General features: G+C 40.0%; 1 protein-coding gene across 1 annotated transcript; it reads left to right on the top strand.

Annotated features, from left to right (window-relative positions):
* The first annotated feature begins 11,796 nt into the window (after window positions 1–11,796).
* On the top strand, window positions 11,797–12,981 carry LOC105436867 (toll-like receptor 4). The gene has a single exon (XM_011662887.2). The coding sequence runs from the start codon at window positions 11,895–11,897 to the stop codon at window positions 12,702–12,704; it is 810 nt and encodes a 269-aa protein (XP_011661189.2). The 5' UTR covers window positions 11,797–11,894; the 3' UTR covers window positions 12,705–12,981.
* Window positions 12,982–16,287: the final 3,306 nt, after the last annotated feature.

The raw sequence follows: 16,287 nt of genomic DNA, 5'->3' as shown, positions 1-16,287 counted from the left end.
GTTAATATCATGACATAAATATCAAATACAAGTCCCAAATGCTTGATTCTGATTGGTTGAAAGCCAAGTAATATTTCATGTCATAATATCACAGTTTTATATTGACAAAGAGGAAGAAAAATTGAAGATATACTGAAATATAAATAGCTTTTTGTGTCCCTTTTACCTCACCATAACACCCGTAATTAATCTTGACCTACACCAGATACCATGACTGAGGCATGAGTAGGGTTCATGCATTATGCAAAATACCACAATTATAACGTTTCATACTCGAAAACCGATAAATCAACCCGAAAAATGAAGCTTCACATTGCATATCAGTAGCACAGTTTCGAAGGGAACATCCGGGTATTTCTCGAAGTTGTGCCCTCCTTAGTAATGGCGGACCGCGCTCCATGCGCGCACAGAGCTTTGAACGGGCGCGTATGACGAGTCCGCACTCTAGCCTTATTAAGTATATATCTCTATGCATAGAGGTCATGTATTTATGCGTAAATTAAGATTGCGCCCATGCAAATTTTGATGATATCACTGCCCTACGCGCTGCGTTGTGCGCGCACATCATCATTTGCATGGGCGCAATCTTAAATTACGCATAAATACCACTGGTCAAAGGTTATTGGCCCCGCTTCCGGGGCCAATGACCCCGCTTCCGGGGCCAATGACCCGAGGTCGACTGTCTGCGCATGCGCACTGATACAACTGTAAACTGGTGTATTCAGAACTTTATTTCAGACTCAACTACACAAGGCAGAGGTCCATAAAACATATGTTACATAGATATATAGGGAGTATAAACATGATGAGTATAATAACAACAAATCTATACAAAGAGTATACTAAACTACTAGGTCTACAGTACGTACAAACAATCTAAACTCTAAAAGTAACATGTGTAACCTGCAAGGTTAATAAAAAAACAAACATAATAAACTAACTCTAAGCTGTACCTGTAACTGTAAGATTAAAATAAGTACATGTATAACAATCAATAACAATCTATTGAAGTTGTATCTTGTAACAATCTGTCTCTGTTCACTAACCAGAACGATAAACTTATAATAAATAACTATTATAAAAAAAAAAAAAAAAAAAAAAAGGATACTGGAATCCTTGGTAACAGAAACATAATGGATGCCAGCTGTTTGTTCACGTAAAAGTCAATTTAAATGAAATGAAGTTTCGTATATACTTAAAGAAAGATTTCACGGGAAATATTGACAACATCTGACTATAGAAATAATAATAATCATGCATCTCTGAGAGTAATTTCAGTAAATCAGCATTTTTTAAAGCGAACTACATACATGTAGGCAATACAGTCAGACCGCGACCGACCGCAGCCGCGGCTAGCCGGTGCGAAAACCCTCTATTCTATTCAGCAAGAGTGTCTTGCATGCGTAATGAGCAGTACAGACGGTCGCGGTCTTTCCAATCGGCAGTTTTTTGCCTTTATAATTTTTCACTTATCATGAAATTGGTCTTATTTTAAATGTTATTACTTGGTTTCACATATTTAAAGCTTATCTACCATAGTTTACAGGAGGGATTAGAGCGCCCTGCAAGGTCACTGGGCAGGTGGTTATCTCATCAACTCAGCTCTCAGTTAACATAAGAAAAAGAGGATCATGGGGGACCAATGGTCACCGATTAGGCATTGTTTGTTGTAAGAGGGCGCAAGTAGCTACGAGTAATGCAGTGGGCCTTTAAATTGATTTTATATGTATATTGTAAATGTTTATTGATTTTTTTACTGAAGTTGAAATAAAATATATCATCAATCAATCAATATTATACGAAGGACAACAATACTGTTTTCTCCCCGTTTTCTCCATCAAAAATAAAGTTTTTCAGTCCGAATGCTCATAATTATAGGCAGAAGTTTCGAGGAAATAGTATAAATGAGATAGCACCAGTGGTAAAGATTGGTGTGAAACTGTGAAAAATAGAGATACGGGGGTGGGGGTGGGGGTAAGGGATCGAGTGACAGTCAGAGAGACTGAAAGAGACAAGCGAAGAGGTATCAAGTCAGGTTCCGCTGAACAATATTTAGCGGCCCGGCCCCGACAGTTGCCTTCGACAGCAATGGCACCCAATTGCGTTTGCGCCCAAATCATCAATATTTTAACTTTATGCATCTCCGATTTATTACTCTAATTTCAATTTCTCCGCATGAGTTTGAAATGGCTTTAAGTTGTTTTCCACTCTTTAAATGTCACTACAGCAACTGCTGATTATCTAACTGTAGCATACTAAAAGTGTGTGTCCTCCCCGGGCGCGTACCCAAGGGGGGGGGGGGGGTAATTAAAACCCCTCAAGTTTTCTGTAAGTTTAAACAAAAAAAGTTTTTAAAAAATGTGTACAAAAGGGAGCAAAAAGAAAAGTATATGAAGGAAATGTAGAACATGTACTTCATAAAAGACATACTTCATACAAACACTATGTTAAAGAAAATGTTGTATGAAAGCGGAAATAAGAGATGCGTAGTAGGGTGAGTTCACCTATAGAGGGCGGGGGGGGGGGGAGGGATAATGTGTATGATCGAATCTCTTTGCTGGTTTTACTCTGAAAATCATTTTGACTTTACCAGCGGGTGTGGCAAGCAGTCCGTGAGTTTATTTTCTCGTCATTTTCTCTTCTCCCTTTCAATTTCCTCCTCTCTCGCTTTTCCTTTCTCTCCCTTTTATGATTTTTAAAAAGAACTTTTACTTTCTCTATCTCTCAACCTCCTCTCGCTCTCTCTCTCTCTCTCTCTCTCTCCCTCCCTCTCTCTCTCTCTCTCTCGCTCGTTCTCTCTAATAATAATAATAATAATACATGTGATTTATAAGGCGCCAAATCCACTTGACAGTCAAATGCTCAAGGCGCAGCTTGTGCAAAAGATGAAATACATACATGATACATTTATACGAAGTGCGATAGGAAAGGTACAGACATGAAAGGTAATGGTAATCAATTATAAGCACTCTGCACTCTCTCTGTATACATCCTTATACAACCCGTATGTACACCATTACAATTTTACTTAGATCAGGGAGGTAGATGTGTGCGAGTGTATGATATAACACACCCACATCCACACACGACCCCACCCTCCTATGTAGGCCTATACCCACACGAACCAATTTCATATCCTCCCGAGAAGAGCATGAAGAATGTTTAACTTATAATACATATTAACGTGACATGTAAGAAAGAAAGACAAATGAGCCACTTGAGTTTTTTTTGTTTTGCAAATATATATTATCATGATCATACATATTAATCACCTCTACTAGCAATTTTATCCTAGCCCCTTTCTAAAAGAAAAGATGATGTCACCTGGTAAAATGAATTCGCAAATGAGTTTTCGTTGCAGTATAAAGCAATAAACTACATAACACAATTCAAAACGAGTATCAAACCATTGATGACCAGTGACAGTTAGTTCTTGAGGATCAAAAAAGTTCAGAAGTCAACGGCTTAAATAAAATCCTGTAAGTAGGCTACTTTCTTTTTCATTTCTGCATCAAAGTGAATGTGCGTAGCCGGTTACTCTATCACCCGATCAAAGAATTATGAAATAAGTGATGTAACTTTGCACTTGATTTTCATTAAATCCGTTTAGTTTTACCCAATCTTTCATCTCTTATCATTTCATGATCGTATAGAAGAAAAACAAAACTACACGAAAGGCCTAGATCATCATAAGGAAACTCATATTTTAAATTGGTTGCCATTCGTTGTCGTTAATGGTAAAAGACTAAATTCGTTGTCATTTGATAAACAGCAGTCTTCTAGTCCTGCGTGGAATCAGCTTTTCGTTCGTCTACACTTGGTTTGGGTTCGGAGGAGAAGGCCTCTCTAAAAGGACGAAATGAAGGATATGGTTAAATTATGGTTTCTTTTCTAGTGTCTGTGACGACTCGTCTAGCTTTAGACATACTCATGAAATGATTTCTCATGCTGCTTATTCGCCTATCGCACTCTTAATATGATATCACATCTGAATAATATCTTCATGCATTTGACATGAAAACAGGAACATTTTTCCCATTTTGATAAACTTTGGTTTTACGACTAGTTAAAACAACTTAAAACAGACGGCAATATCAGGGCAATATGTATTGAACAGATTTTCATTTAACATTAAGGTTTTTCCAGAAAAGGATATGATTTGTCTTCAACGATCCTACATGAATGGGGGTAACCTTGCTGTATAACCAAATATATAAAAGAAATGAATACTCTACTTACATGTTGAAGGGGGTCCACTAGGAGGCGGTGGAGCGGCAGAACCGTCACGTGGTGGAGGAGGAGGAGGGGAAGAACCGTCGCGTGGTGGAGGAGGTGGAGGGGAAGAACCGTCGCGTGGTGGAGGAGGTGGAGGGGAAGCACCGTCACGTGGTGGAGGAGGAGAGGCAGCACGTTTGCTTGGTGGAGGAGGAGGAGGGGAAGAACCGTCACGTGGTGGAGGAGGTGGAGGGGAAGAACCGTCGCGTGGTGGAGGAGGAGGAGGGGAAGAACCGTCACGTGGTGGAGGAGGTGGAGGGGAAGAACCGTCGCCTGGTGGAGGAGGAGAGGCAGCACGTTTGCTTGGTGGAGGAGGAGGAGGGGAAGAACCGTCGCGTGGTGGAGGAGGAGGAGGGGAAGAACCGTCGCGTGGTGGAGGAGGTGGAGGGGAAGAACCGTCGCGTGGTGGAGGAGGAGGAGGGGAAGAATCGTCGCGTGGTGGAGGAGGTGGAGGGGAAGAACCGTCACGTGGTGGAGGAGGTGGAGGGGAAGAACCGTCACCTGGTGGTGGAGGAGAGGCAGCACGTTTGCTTGGTGGAGGAGGAGGAGGGGAAGAACCGTCGCGTGGTGGAGGAGGAGGAGGGGAAGAACCGTCGCGTGGTGGAGGAGGTGGAGGGGAAGAACCGTCGCGTGGTGGAGGAGGAGGAGGAGGAGGTGGAGGGGAAGAACCGTCGCCTGGTGGTGGAGGAGAGGCAGCACGTTTGCTTGGTGGAGGAGGAGGAGGAGGAGGAGGGGAAGAACCGTCACGTGGTGAAGGAGGAGGAGGGGAAGAACCGTCGCGTGGTGGAGGAGCTGGAGGGGAAGCACCGTCGCCTGGTGGTGGAGGAGAGGCAGCACGTTTGCTAGGTGGAGGAGGAGGAGGAGGAGGAGGAGGGGAAGAACCGTCACGTGGTGGAGGAGGAGGAGGGGAAGAACCGTCGCGTGGTGGAGGAGGAGAGGCAGAACGTTTGTTTTGTTGAAGAGCAGGGTCAGAACCGTTGTTCGGTGGAGGAGGGGCAGACCCGTTGCTTGGAGATGGAGGAGGTGGACCAGTACTGTTGCCTGGTCTTGGTCTTGGTCTCTGTGGCCGATCGCCGTTTGCTGTACGAATTTAAGAGAAAAATACGGACCAACTAAAAACATATTTCTGCACAGTCTTATATGAAATGTTGTTAACGTACAATTTCTTTATTCGCCTCACATGACTGCTCAGTTTTTAATGCCATTGATATCTTCAACAAATACCCTTTAAGATTTAGCACATGAAAAGCTTAGAAAGTTTCCCGTATCGATGATCCTAATATGTTTATACTTACGAGGCCGTGCGGCACAAACAGCAGCAAGTACCAGGATGACCAAGAGTCCGCTGAGAATGATTCGGCCTGCCATGATGATATTGATGATATCAGCTTGGAGTGGTCTTTGGTTGCTTGTGATCAGTATCTGGAAGGACACTGACTATGGCTTTCGTGGTTCTACCAGCCCTCTTTTTATACATTTCCCAAGTCTGAATTTTTAAGGTAGATCCTAAAAGGTATATCATTCACAGTGTGCGAAGTGTTAGATTTCAAGGCGCAATGTTTATCAATCCTCACATGTTTCTGTCTACTTCTCTTAGAAGGCGACACATTACCATTCCTTCTAACTGTTGATTAGAAAACGGCGTCTCCGATCATTGTCCATCTGTTCGTGTTTAGTTTGTCTGTATTGTCTAATGGATTTTATTTCATTTATATTGGAGCGGTGTTCTTATTTATGAGCAAACGTCTGCGTTTGTTTTATTCTTTGATTATGTCGTCCCACCACAAACTTTTTAGATGACATGAGTTGCAATGACGTAGCGTGGGCTAAGCAAGGTGGGGGGGGGGGGGGGCGATGGTATCAGTGTCTGGCACTTCTTTTTGTTCCGGTGGAAGAAATGTGAATAAAAAGGTTTCAATTAATTGGACGGAGGTGGAGGAAGTCCTCTCACCTCTTTTCCGTGTTCCCCCTCTTTCTGTCTCTCTGCTTCTCTCTTTCTCCCCTCTCTGTCTCTATTTGTCTGTCTTTGTCTATAATGTGTATTTGACTTCTCACTCAAACACAATTACATATTTCCAATTTTTCTCTCTATTCTTTCTTTCTATCTTTATCTAGTCACGTCAGTTCATGGAATACTTTTTACATAATTTGGATAACTTCAAATCAAATCAACTCAAATTCATAATGTTATACAGTTTTGCTAATTTCCAATATTACCGTATCCACATGACTGTATAAACAGACAATTTTCTGCATTTATCATACATGCATAGTTTGAACAGCTCTTTTTCGAATCCTTCTTTAAAATAATCCTAATAGTATTTGATCTACATGTATATTACCGTTAGTTTTAGTTACACATTCATTTATAAATTATGTTGACCTTATCTTTATATTTTGTTTTATGTATGCACCAGCCAATGTGGAGAGCCTCTCGACAGAATTTTTTTAATTCTTTTAGGTGATCCTCAGGCATTGGCTGGTGCTAAATATCATTATGTTTACAGTATGTTCTATCATTTGTTAACCTTGTGATATTTTGTATGTTATCATCTTGCCTGGAAATGAAATAAATAAATAAATAAATAAATAAATACAAAATCTAGGTATAAACAAACGTCTTTAATGTAAATACCTATGATAGAAGCATTCGCTTTTATTTCTTTTTTAAGTACTGTAACCAGCACTAATAAATGCATTCGTTCATCATTATGAATGTTGCATGTTTGATTTGTATTGCACAGGTCGTATCTATTTACAAGCATTTACTGGAATGCTTAATTTTATGACAAAACTTTAAGTGATTTCACATTTTATTATTATTTTGTAGAATAGAGATATAAGGGAGGGGCAGAAGAAGTGCAACATCACTTCAGTACTTGAGAAACTCTCGGATCCTGATCGAAACCTCCTCACATCAACACAATATTACCATGGCAACTGCAGATGACTTTACTGATATAGAGGAAAGCCTCCATGAAGATGCTTTTGAATGTCGTTGGTAGTAGGGTAGGTAGCTCCTCTGGAAAGGAACCTTGGGTGACTGATGAAGATGGGATTATAAAGAATGAGGACAGTGGTAGCGGGATAATGGAAGATGAGAACGAACCTTCCACCTTTAAATCAGTAACCTCTCACCCCTATATAAACACGAAGATCAAGAAGCGGCTATGACGTACGAGGATGACAGCTTCGAGAGTGATAACGATGAGGAGGATGTGGATGACTAGAGCGTGTTCACGGCAGGGTTCTAGGACACCTACCCCTGGACAACCATCCTCTGGGACAACTATTCTAGGGGGTAGTTATCTGGGGGTATTTATCCAAGGGTATTTGTCCGGGGTTAGTTATCCTACGGGGTAGTTGTCTGGGGGAGATGTCTGGTGGTAGTTGTCCGGGGAGTAGTTGTCCTAGAAGTAGTCGTCCTAGAAGGTAGTTGCTCTAGGGGGTAGTTTTCCTAGAGGGTGGTTATCCTTGGGCTGGTTATCCGGGGTGGTTGTCCGGGGGGTAGGTGTCCAGATACGCACGACAGATCGCCATGTGTGATCGCCAGACTGTGCAGACACACACTGCATACATTATTTTGATTCATGTTTGATTCCACAACTCTTATTCAAACTGTATGCCTGTTCTTGCTTCAATGGTTCTACAGTACTTTATTTATAAATATATAAAGATTAGCTCAAGTGATCCAATTCTAATGAATTAATATGGATAAACCTGTGCTTTAATTGACTAGTTACTGGTGCAATTATACAATTTCCTCACAACTGCGCCAGGAGTGTCATTTTTGACAAACATGGCGCATTAGAAATGTTCTCTTTTAGTATTATTATTATTATTATTACTCTCTTAGTTATGCACAGTCCCATTATATGTTATCTTTTTTTAGATTTAAAATTTTTGTGCATACATCCTACAGTGTATCTTAGTCATGTATATTTGGCAAATTGTTATTTTTCTGTGTAAAGGAAACTTTTATATTGACTCTGAAATGTCCAATATAAAAATAATTTCCTTTCTTACTACATCCAATTGCTTTTCCTTCGTTGTCTTACTTTCATCATCATTCTTCTTCTCCATGTCTTCCAGTTCCACTTTTCCATTCTTCTCTTGCCGTCCTCTCTTTCCCTCTCTCTCTCTTTTCTTTCTCTCTCTTTAAAATTTCTCTCCCTGTCACTTTCTCTTTCTCTCAGTTTTGTTCAATTATGCTTCTATGATAGATCTTCGCATATTGTGTGTGACTGTGTTGAATTACATTATCGAGTAGCATTGTGAAAAGGCATATAATTTGCAGCACGCGCGTACGCAGGAGGGGGGGGGGGGTTGGGGGGTTAACCCCCCCCCTCCCTTTGGTAATTTGTTGTATGTAAACCCCCAAAACACCTCCTAAACCCCCCCCCCCTTTTGGATTTTTTTTTTTTTTTAATAAAAAAAAATATTCCCATGGCCGACCTAAAAAAGGTGACCTTACCCCCCCCCCCCCAACGGAGCAAAATGTCAAATTTCCAAATTTCGAGACCAAAAAAAAAAAAAAAAGTGTCCTCTTACCCCCCCCCCCTCCCCCCCCCCCCCCCCCCCCCCCCCCCCCCCCCCCCCCCCCCCCCCCCCCGCTTATTCAGCGGTCGGCTGAGTCGTTGCGATTTTTTTGGGACCAAAAAAAAAAAAAAAATGTGTCCTCTTACCCGTAATTAAAAGATGTTTACATGAAATATTGCATAAATCTTTTGACAACACGCATGGCAATATCATAAAAGACAAGTATTTAAGATGGTCTAGTGCTATTTGATGCATGTCGGTTGTTAAATTCGAAAGCAAAAGTAAAAAGCCTTGTTTCCTGCTAAGAACATTTGTAAACTAAAATGTGTCTATTAAGCGCTGACAGTTATAACAAAATGAAATTATTTTGATAACAATAGTATTAATAAATACTTATAAAGCGCACTTATCTATCAAATTACTCAAGGTGCTATACAAAAGAAAATACATACGACAAAATACACAATGATATGCATGTAGATGATGTAGTATAAACCACAGATAAATCGTTTTAGTTTCACATACTTCAGGTATAAATTTCTGCAATTAAAGAAGCGGCATGTGCTTACGACAAATATACACTGATATTGGATACAAAAACATGCAAATTAGTTAAAGTCTAGCCCTCCTCCGAACCTCCATGCACTTTCATATTCATCGACCAATCTTGCCCTTTGCTTAGAAGTACAGTTTCACTTGCACATTGTCAACGCAGTATTAATTATAGAAATTAGTAGGTGGACTAATATTTTTTAATAAATTGAGGCCTTTCATTTAGATGTGACTGTTCAGCGTGAACGAATGTGGCTGGAATCTCCTTCCTCGCTTTAACCATCTCGAAAGATCTTCTTTGGTGCCCCGATTCCTAGAGGCTTGTGAAAAACGAAGGTAAAAAGATGCATTTTATCCTACATTTATATTAAATTTTGTTAAACAACAAAGTTTGTTTTTATGTGTTCTTTGTGATATTCAAAGATGTTAAACATTCAGCTGAATAATGTACATGTACAGTATAAGCAAACACAAAGGAAATAATTTGTTCAAAAACAAATCGTCTTCAGAATGAAAAAATTAAAAGGAAACACCATCTTAAAACTGCTTTTCTATATCCAAGTTACAGACAATACGTCTGTAACAGCAAACGTGCATAGTACTTCAATCGAAATATTTGTATGGTTCTCCTTTCTTGCAGACAGGAATCGGTCATCATGGCTTTCAAACACCCACTGCTTATTCTCCATTTGGTGATCAGTTTAAGCCAAACCTTGCACGGGGTTGCGACGTTGGTTTCCTCCAGGAACTTACATCTGGATACTTCTCTTCAGGGATGTGAAGCAGACTTAGAACTAAAGAACGTTAACTGTACCGACCAAGGGTTCAATTATGTGCCCCAACATCTTCCAGAGGACATCGAGGGTTTGAACCTTATGCGTAACAACATCACATCTCTCCTGAGCTCCTCCTTTAGAAGATATCCTCTTGTCACCATTCTGGACCTTTCCTTCAACGACATTAGGGTAATAGAATCAACAGCGTTGCATCCTCTCAAGGATTTAACCCACTTGGACCTTTCACATAATACTCAAGTTGTGCTTCCAGGTAGAGGCCTCCTCAGATGGGCAAGAAAGCTGTCGCACTTAGATGTGTCTCAATCATACTTGAGATCGATCCCTAATGATATTCTAAAATGGAGTCGAAATTTGGATACTGTGGACCTTAGTTACAATTTTCTCACCGTCATAAACATAAGCTCGATCATGTGGCACAGCAAGAAATGTCGACTTGGCTTATAGCATGATAGAAAGCCTCACAAAAGATGCTTTTAACTTCGTGTGCAACTCTGATACTCTGGTTCTAAAACTGACAATATTCCCCATCGAATCGGTGGATCCAAACGTAATTGCATCGCTCCATGTCAGATCATTGAAACTAGATCGAAACGCTTTTACAATCGAGGAACTGAGAAACATATTCATCGGTATCTCCCGTTCAGTGATAGAGAATGTTACATTCACGCAAGGCCCTGATTTGCGCGTCGTTCCGAAAAATCTATTTGATCCACTGCGCGATTGTTCTCTTAGACTACTCGACCTCAGCTGGACTCACCTAAGTGCTCCTTACCCTTTCGTCTTCTCGAGTCTGACAAGTCTCAGGCAATTTCATCTCAAGTACAACGATATAGTTACAATCGAACCAAATTTCTTTGAGGCCATGCACAATTTAAGAATGTTAGACTTAAACTATAATCGTATTAAAGATATAAACACGGACAATATTTCATGGACAATAGACTTAATTGAGTTAAACTTATCCGGAAATGCCTTGACTACAATTAGAGAATCTACATTTCGGGGGTTGCATAATCTAACGCTTTTAGATTTGAGCTTAAATGAATTGCTCAAAAAGTTGGACACGACATCTTTTTGGAACTTAAAAGCATTCAATACATTGATTTGTCACAATGCAATATCAGGCGATGTCAGTTGATGATCCCAAGCATAACATCACTTTTCATAAATTCTAATCAGGATAGCGTTATTGATTTGGACCCAATGACGTCCTTCGAAAATGTAAAACTCCTGGAACATTTGGAGATGAGAAGTATTGGGCTTCTGATTGATTACCTGTGGAACCCAGACGTGAATGTCTCTCTATTCGACGGATTGTTAAACCTTACGACTTTGGATCTGAGCTTTAATCATCTAAACAGCTATGAAGTCGATATACTATGGGATATGCCTCCCGGGGTCCTGCAACAGCTTTCCGCTTTACAATATCTTAATCTACAAACATGCTTCTTTTCAAACCTTCATCCACAAGCATTCATTGCATTAAAATCACTTCGGGTTCTAATACTAAGAGATAACAAACTTCAGCAGCTTCCTTTCGATTTGTTTAAGCCATTAGATCAAGTAACAAGCATTGATCTTGCTGATAACCTTTTGGCGGACCTTGATGGAGCAAGCTTTTCGAGTATTCGAAAGTTAAAAACTCTTGATCTATCAAACAACAGATTAACACGTCTCGAGCAAAATACTTTTAAACCGCTCTATTCTTCTCTGTTATTCATCGACCTTTCAATGAACCCTATCGATTGCAACTGTGATCTAAGCTGGTTTCTTGGTTGGCTAAGCGGACCACTGAGCCTCATCGATGACGATGACGACGACGACAAAATGACCTGTTCATCGGCATCTCTAGAGCCACTTCGGGGCAAGAATCTGATTGATTTTAATCCTGGAGAGTTCTGTAGCATCAACATCGTCCTCGTCTGCTTGCCTACCCTCGCCACCATTTGTCTGATTTGCATCGTCGCACTCGTATACCACTACCGTTGGCCGCTGAGGTACAGACTGTTTCTTGTCAAACTGGCAGTTCTTGGCTATAAGGTGATGCGAGACGCTCGGGATCATAATGATTATGAATTTGACTTGAATGTCATATTTTACGATGATGACGAAGATTGGATTCGCGAACATCTCCAACCAGCTCTCGTAGAACGGCTTCCGCAGTTTCAGAGGAATGTCTTTGGTGACGAAGACCTTGTGTTGGGTATGCATTACTTAGAATCTGTTGACTACGTGGTGAGTCATAGTTACAAAACCGTCGTAGTGCTCAGCAGTGCTGCTGTGCGTGATCGCTGGTTCATACTCAAGTTCCGTACGGCCATGGATCACGTGAGTGACACTCTGACTGAATTCGTTGTCGTGGTCTTCCTCGAAGACATCCCAGATGATGAAATGCCATTCTTGGCGAGGTTGTATCTCAGTGATGGCAGACCTTATATTCACTGGACTGAGGACGTGAGAGGACATGAGTATTTCTTCGATAAATTGACAAAAAGTCTTACCATTAATCTCCGCACCAATGACAGGATCCCGAACGTTTAAATAGAATGTGAGATACATGTATGTTTAAATTTAGTGTAAGTCTGAACGGAGAGTTTGAAAATGTTTGAATAACACGTTTGAAAGATTACATTTTTTGATGAACGCATTACTTTTGTGCAGCTGTTGCACTTCTTTGCACGCCTCGCAAGAGCTTCTTGCGATGGTTTACGGAGCCGTAAAAACACATCGCACATCAGTTTCAAGGCACCTGCACAGAGTTTTTGAGTTCACCTCAAGGATTCTTGTAGGTAGGGGGAGTATTTTGTTGAAAGTGAACAGGGCGCTCACGAGGAGACTCGACTACAGCTGTATACACATACGTGCAGAAAGACGCGGGAGTTGTGACCATGGCATAATGGAGAATAGGAGCAGCACAAAATGATTTCTTTTTTTGTAAGAGAGAAAAAAATACTTACCCCTAATATTTCCCTGAGGTAATAATACTTTGATTCGTATTTGTAGTGATAGTAAACACTGAAGAACACTGCAGCATTAATGAGAATCCACAAAACCTGCGGGGAACAGAGAAAAAGGAGAACGACCGTGAATACAATTTAAGTTTTTCAATAAATTAAAGCAAAATTATCTCTGTGGAAGGGGGTCATTTTTTTCACTCCCAAGCTGTTAGAACAGCGCGGGGAACTCAACAAAAATAATGTTATTGGTCCGACTTCGGCTTTTTGTTCATTCTTGCGATTTTCTCTGATGAGTGCAGCGCGCAAAGCTTTAATATATGTCGGTATTCGTTGCTATCCTAAGTATTATAGTCATTCATTAAATGATAATGCTAATGTACACCCATGGTAAGCATCATGAATACATTAAAACAAGCACGTAATAATGCAGTTTTAAATATACAGTGCATCTAGATTAAAAATAATTGTAAACCACTTTAAAAGTCCAGATTATGGCCGATTTATTTTGTAATCTCTAAGACCGCGATCTCCCCCTACTTGCAGCAAACAGAAGATGACGTGATCCACCCAGCGAAAAAGGGCTGGGCGCACGAGTCCACTGATATCGCCATCTTCGGCAACTTGCAGCAAGTGTAGGGAATATCATACCGGCCAGATTCTGGACTATCACTGTAGCTATTTAGTTTAACACGACTGATATGATCAGTTTGCTTGTACCACTATCTTATTAGCAAATACAGATTCATGACGAATGTTGTACATAATAATTGTTTAGCATATTAAAAAATATTAGGTTATTCACATCATTAGAATGCTGAAATTCGAGTCCATTATTCACAAAAAGTATGTAATTAAATATGGTTGTATGTCTGAGGAGAGAAAAGGAGATGGGAGAGAGAGAGAGAGAGAGAGAGAGAGAGAGAGAGAGAGAGAGCGAATAGGGAGAAGTGGGGCGAGGGGTAGCGGAGAATACCCTTGGCATCACCAGCTTTTTCATGCGAGGGGGGGGGGGGGGTGCACCCCAGATATGAGTGCCTGTAATTCGACAGAAATCATAAGTGTGCCGACCGAATGCCAAATGTGTTAAAAAGGCGTATAAATTACTGTTTTAATGCCCCTCTCCCCCACCCCTCTTCCTTTAGAGCCACTTACACCTAGTATAGATGTAAACGCATTTCGTCACTATAGAGTCGGGGTCTACACGCCCCTTCCTTTACTTATTGTCATGAATTGTCTTAGTTTCTCCTACTATTGTAGTTTACTGATGTAACCACTTATCAACCTAACCCATTTCAAAACTATTTACTTGGTTTCCTCAAGTGAAAGTTGCAGTCTGAATGAAGTATACACCAAAAATTTAAACTAATTATCTCGTTTGGTATTTAAATGGTAATACGATCCCACCCATGCTGAAACCAAAACTTCACGGACCCGTTTCTCAAGGCCTGTTTTCAATGACAAATGACAAATATCAGTGACAAATCTGCTGATAACCAATCAGAAGCAAGGATTTCAGTAGCTTATAACAGCAACTGTCATTTGTCACCGATGACAAGTTTTGTGAAACACTCCCAGGTGTATCCAAGGTTGAATATTGTTCACCTGTGATTTATAATCGACTGCGTTATTGCCATTTTTTATTTATTAAAATGAAAACTTTTAAATCATATTTTTATTTAATGACTTGGCACAATTATAATAAAAAAAATCATTTTAGAATCATATTTTTGGTTTTAAAATATATTTTCCAAGATTATTCTGATCATTTTGTCATTTCTGTACATATTAATATTAAGACAAGTAAGACAAGAAATGACATGAAAAATAGATATGTGACTCGGATATAGAACGCGCTGTCTATTATTATTCTACGATATAATTTCCAATACACATAGTACAGCGACCAAAGGTAGTTTAATTTGTATTTCCCCCTTCATCTCCTCCTATGAACAGTTCACAACTCTATAAGTCATAGTGGCGCATCCGGGCATTTATAACACAAACGGGAGGAGGGTGACGACGAGATCCTTCCGGACCATTAAGTGCGGAAGAAGGGGGAGGGGGTAATATCGGAGCTGCTGGGGTGTTTCCTAAGCAATGCCTTTACTTTATCATATATTGTTTTCCTTGGCTTTCAATTGAGAGGGGCATACTGTTTCCAACGTATGGTGGATACACCATCGAGTCTGAAAGTCTGAATAATTTATGAAACATAATATGAGTATGTGAATTGTCCTGGGTCATGAAACTGTACTTTGTCAAACCGATTCATACCTCACACAGATGAAAACGCATTGTCTTGTCATGAGCAGGCACGTACACAGGGGGGGGGGGGTTTGGGGGGTTAACCCCCCCCCCCCTTGGATTTTTTTTTTTTTTTTTTTTTTAATAAGTCTATTAAAAAAAAAAAAAAAAAAAAAAATGACCCGCTGAGTCGTTGTGATTTTTTGGGATCAAAAAAAAAGTGACCTCTTACCCCCCCCCCCCGCTTATTCAGCGGCTGGCGAAATTTTCGGCCCGATTTATAAATGTCAAAACCCCCCCTTGAAAAAATCCTGCGTACGCGCCTGATTTGCAGTATATTATGGTTCGAAATCAAATATGCATTCTTAAAGCTACGATCACAAAGGTTCGTACGAACGAAGCGTTAGTATGAATCTCTCTGTTTTTCCACTGTCTTCCCAAATTTCCGTTGGCCGAAAATCGTTCGTACGGCGCTCGTAGCAGTTCGTATTGGAGTTTCTGACCGAGAGTTAAGGTTAATTTCAAAGTCGTAGTATTGTAGTAAGATGAAGTATTTATCTCAAAGGTGTAAAAAAAAAAAAAAAAAAAATTAAAACAGTTTCTACCAAACAATACTTCAATGCAATTCAATTCAATTTTATTTCACATCTCTTTAAAAACACATCAAAAGATGTACAAACAAATCAGTATAAATTAAACAATATAAATATAAAAACATTCATCGACATTGACATTCAGTTTCTACTTGTCATAAACTTAATTAATCAACCTCGATTTCTATTTGAAATATGGATATTCCTCACTTAATAACAATTATAAAAAGATAACGATAATGACGAATTTATATTTGTAACTTCAAATCTTTTGCAAATATGAAATATATATTCCATATTTAAGTTTAGTTGAAATGCTGTTTACATCTG

The sequence above is a fragment of the Strongylocentrotus purpuratus genome, unplaced genomic scaffold (assembly GCF_000002235.5).
Source record: "Strongylocentrotus purpuratus isolate Spur 01 unplaced genomic scaffold, Spur_5.0 spur5_scaffold_19, whole genome shotgun sequence".
Classification (NCBI taxonomy): domain Eukaryota; kingdom Metazoa; phylum Echinodermata; class Echinoidea; order Camarodonta; family Strongylocentrotidae; genus Strongylocentrotus; species Strongylocentrotus purpuratus.
Note: the sequence above shows the minus strand (reverse complement) of the source record. Positions and strands in the feature narration are given on the sequence as shown.

What these genes read in the sequence shown, in the direction of transcription:
- LOC105436867 (XM_011662887.2), top strand. Translation starts at nt 11,895, where the DNA reads ATGAACCCTATCGATTGCAACTGTGATCTAAGCTGGTTTCTTGGTTGG.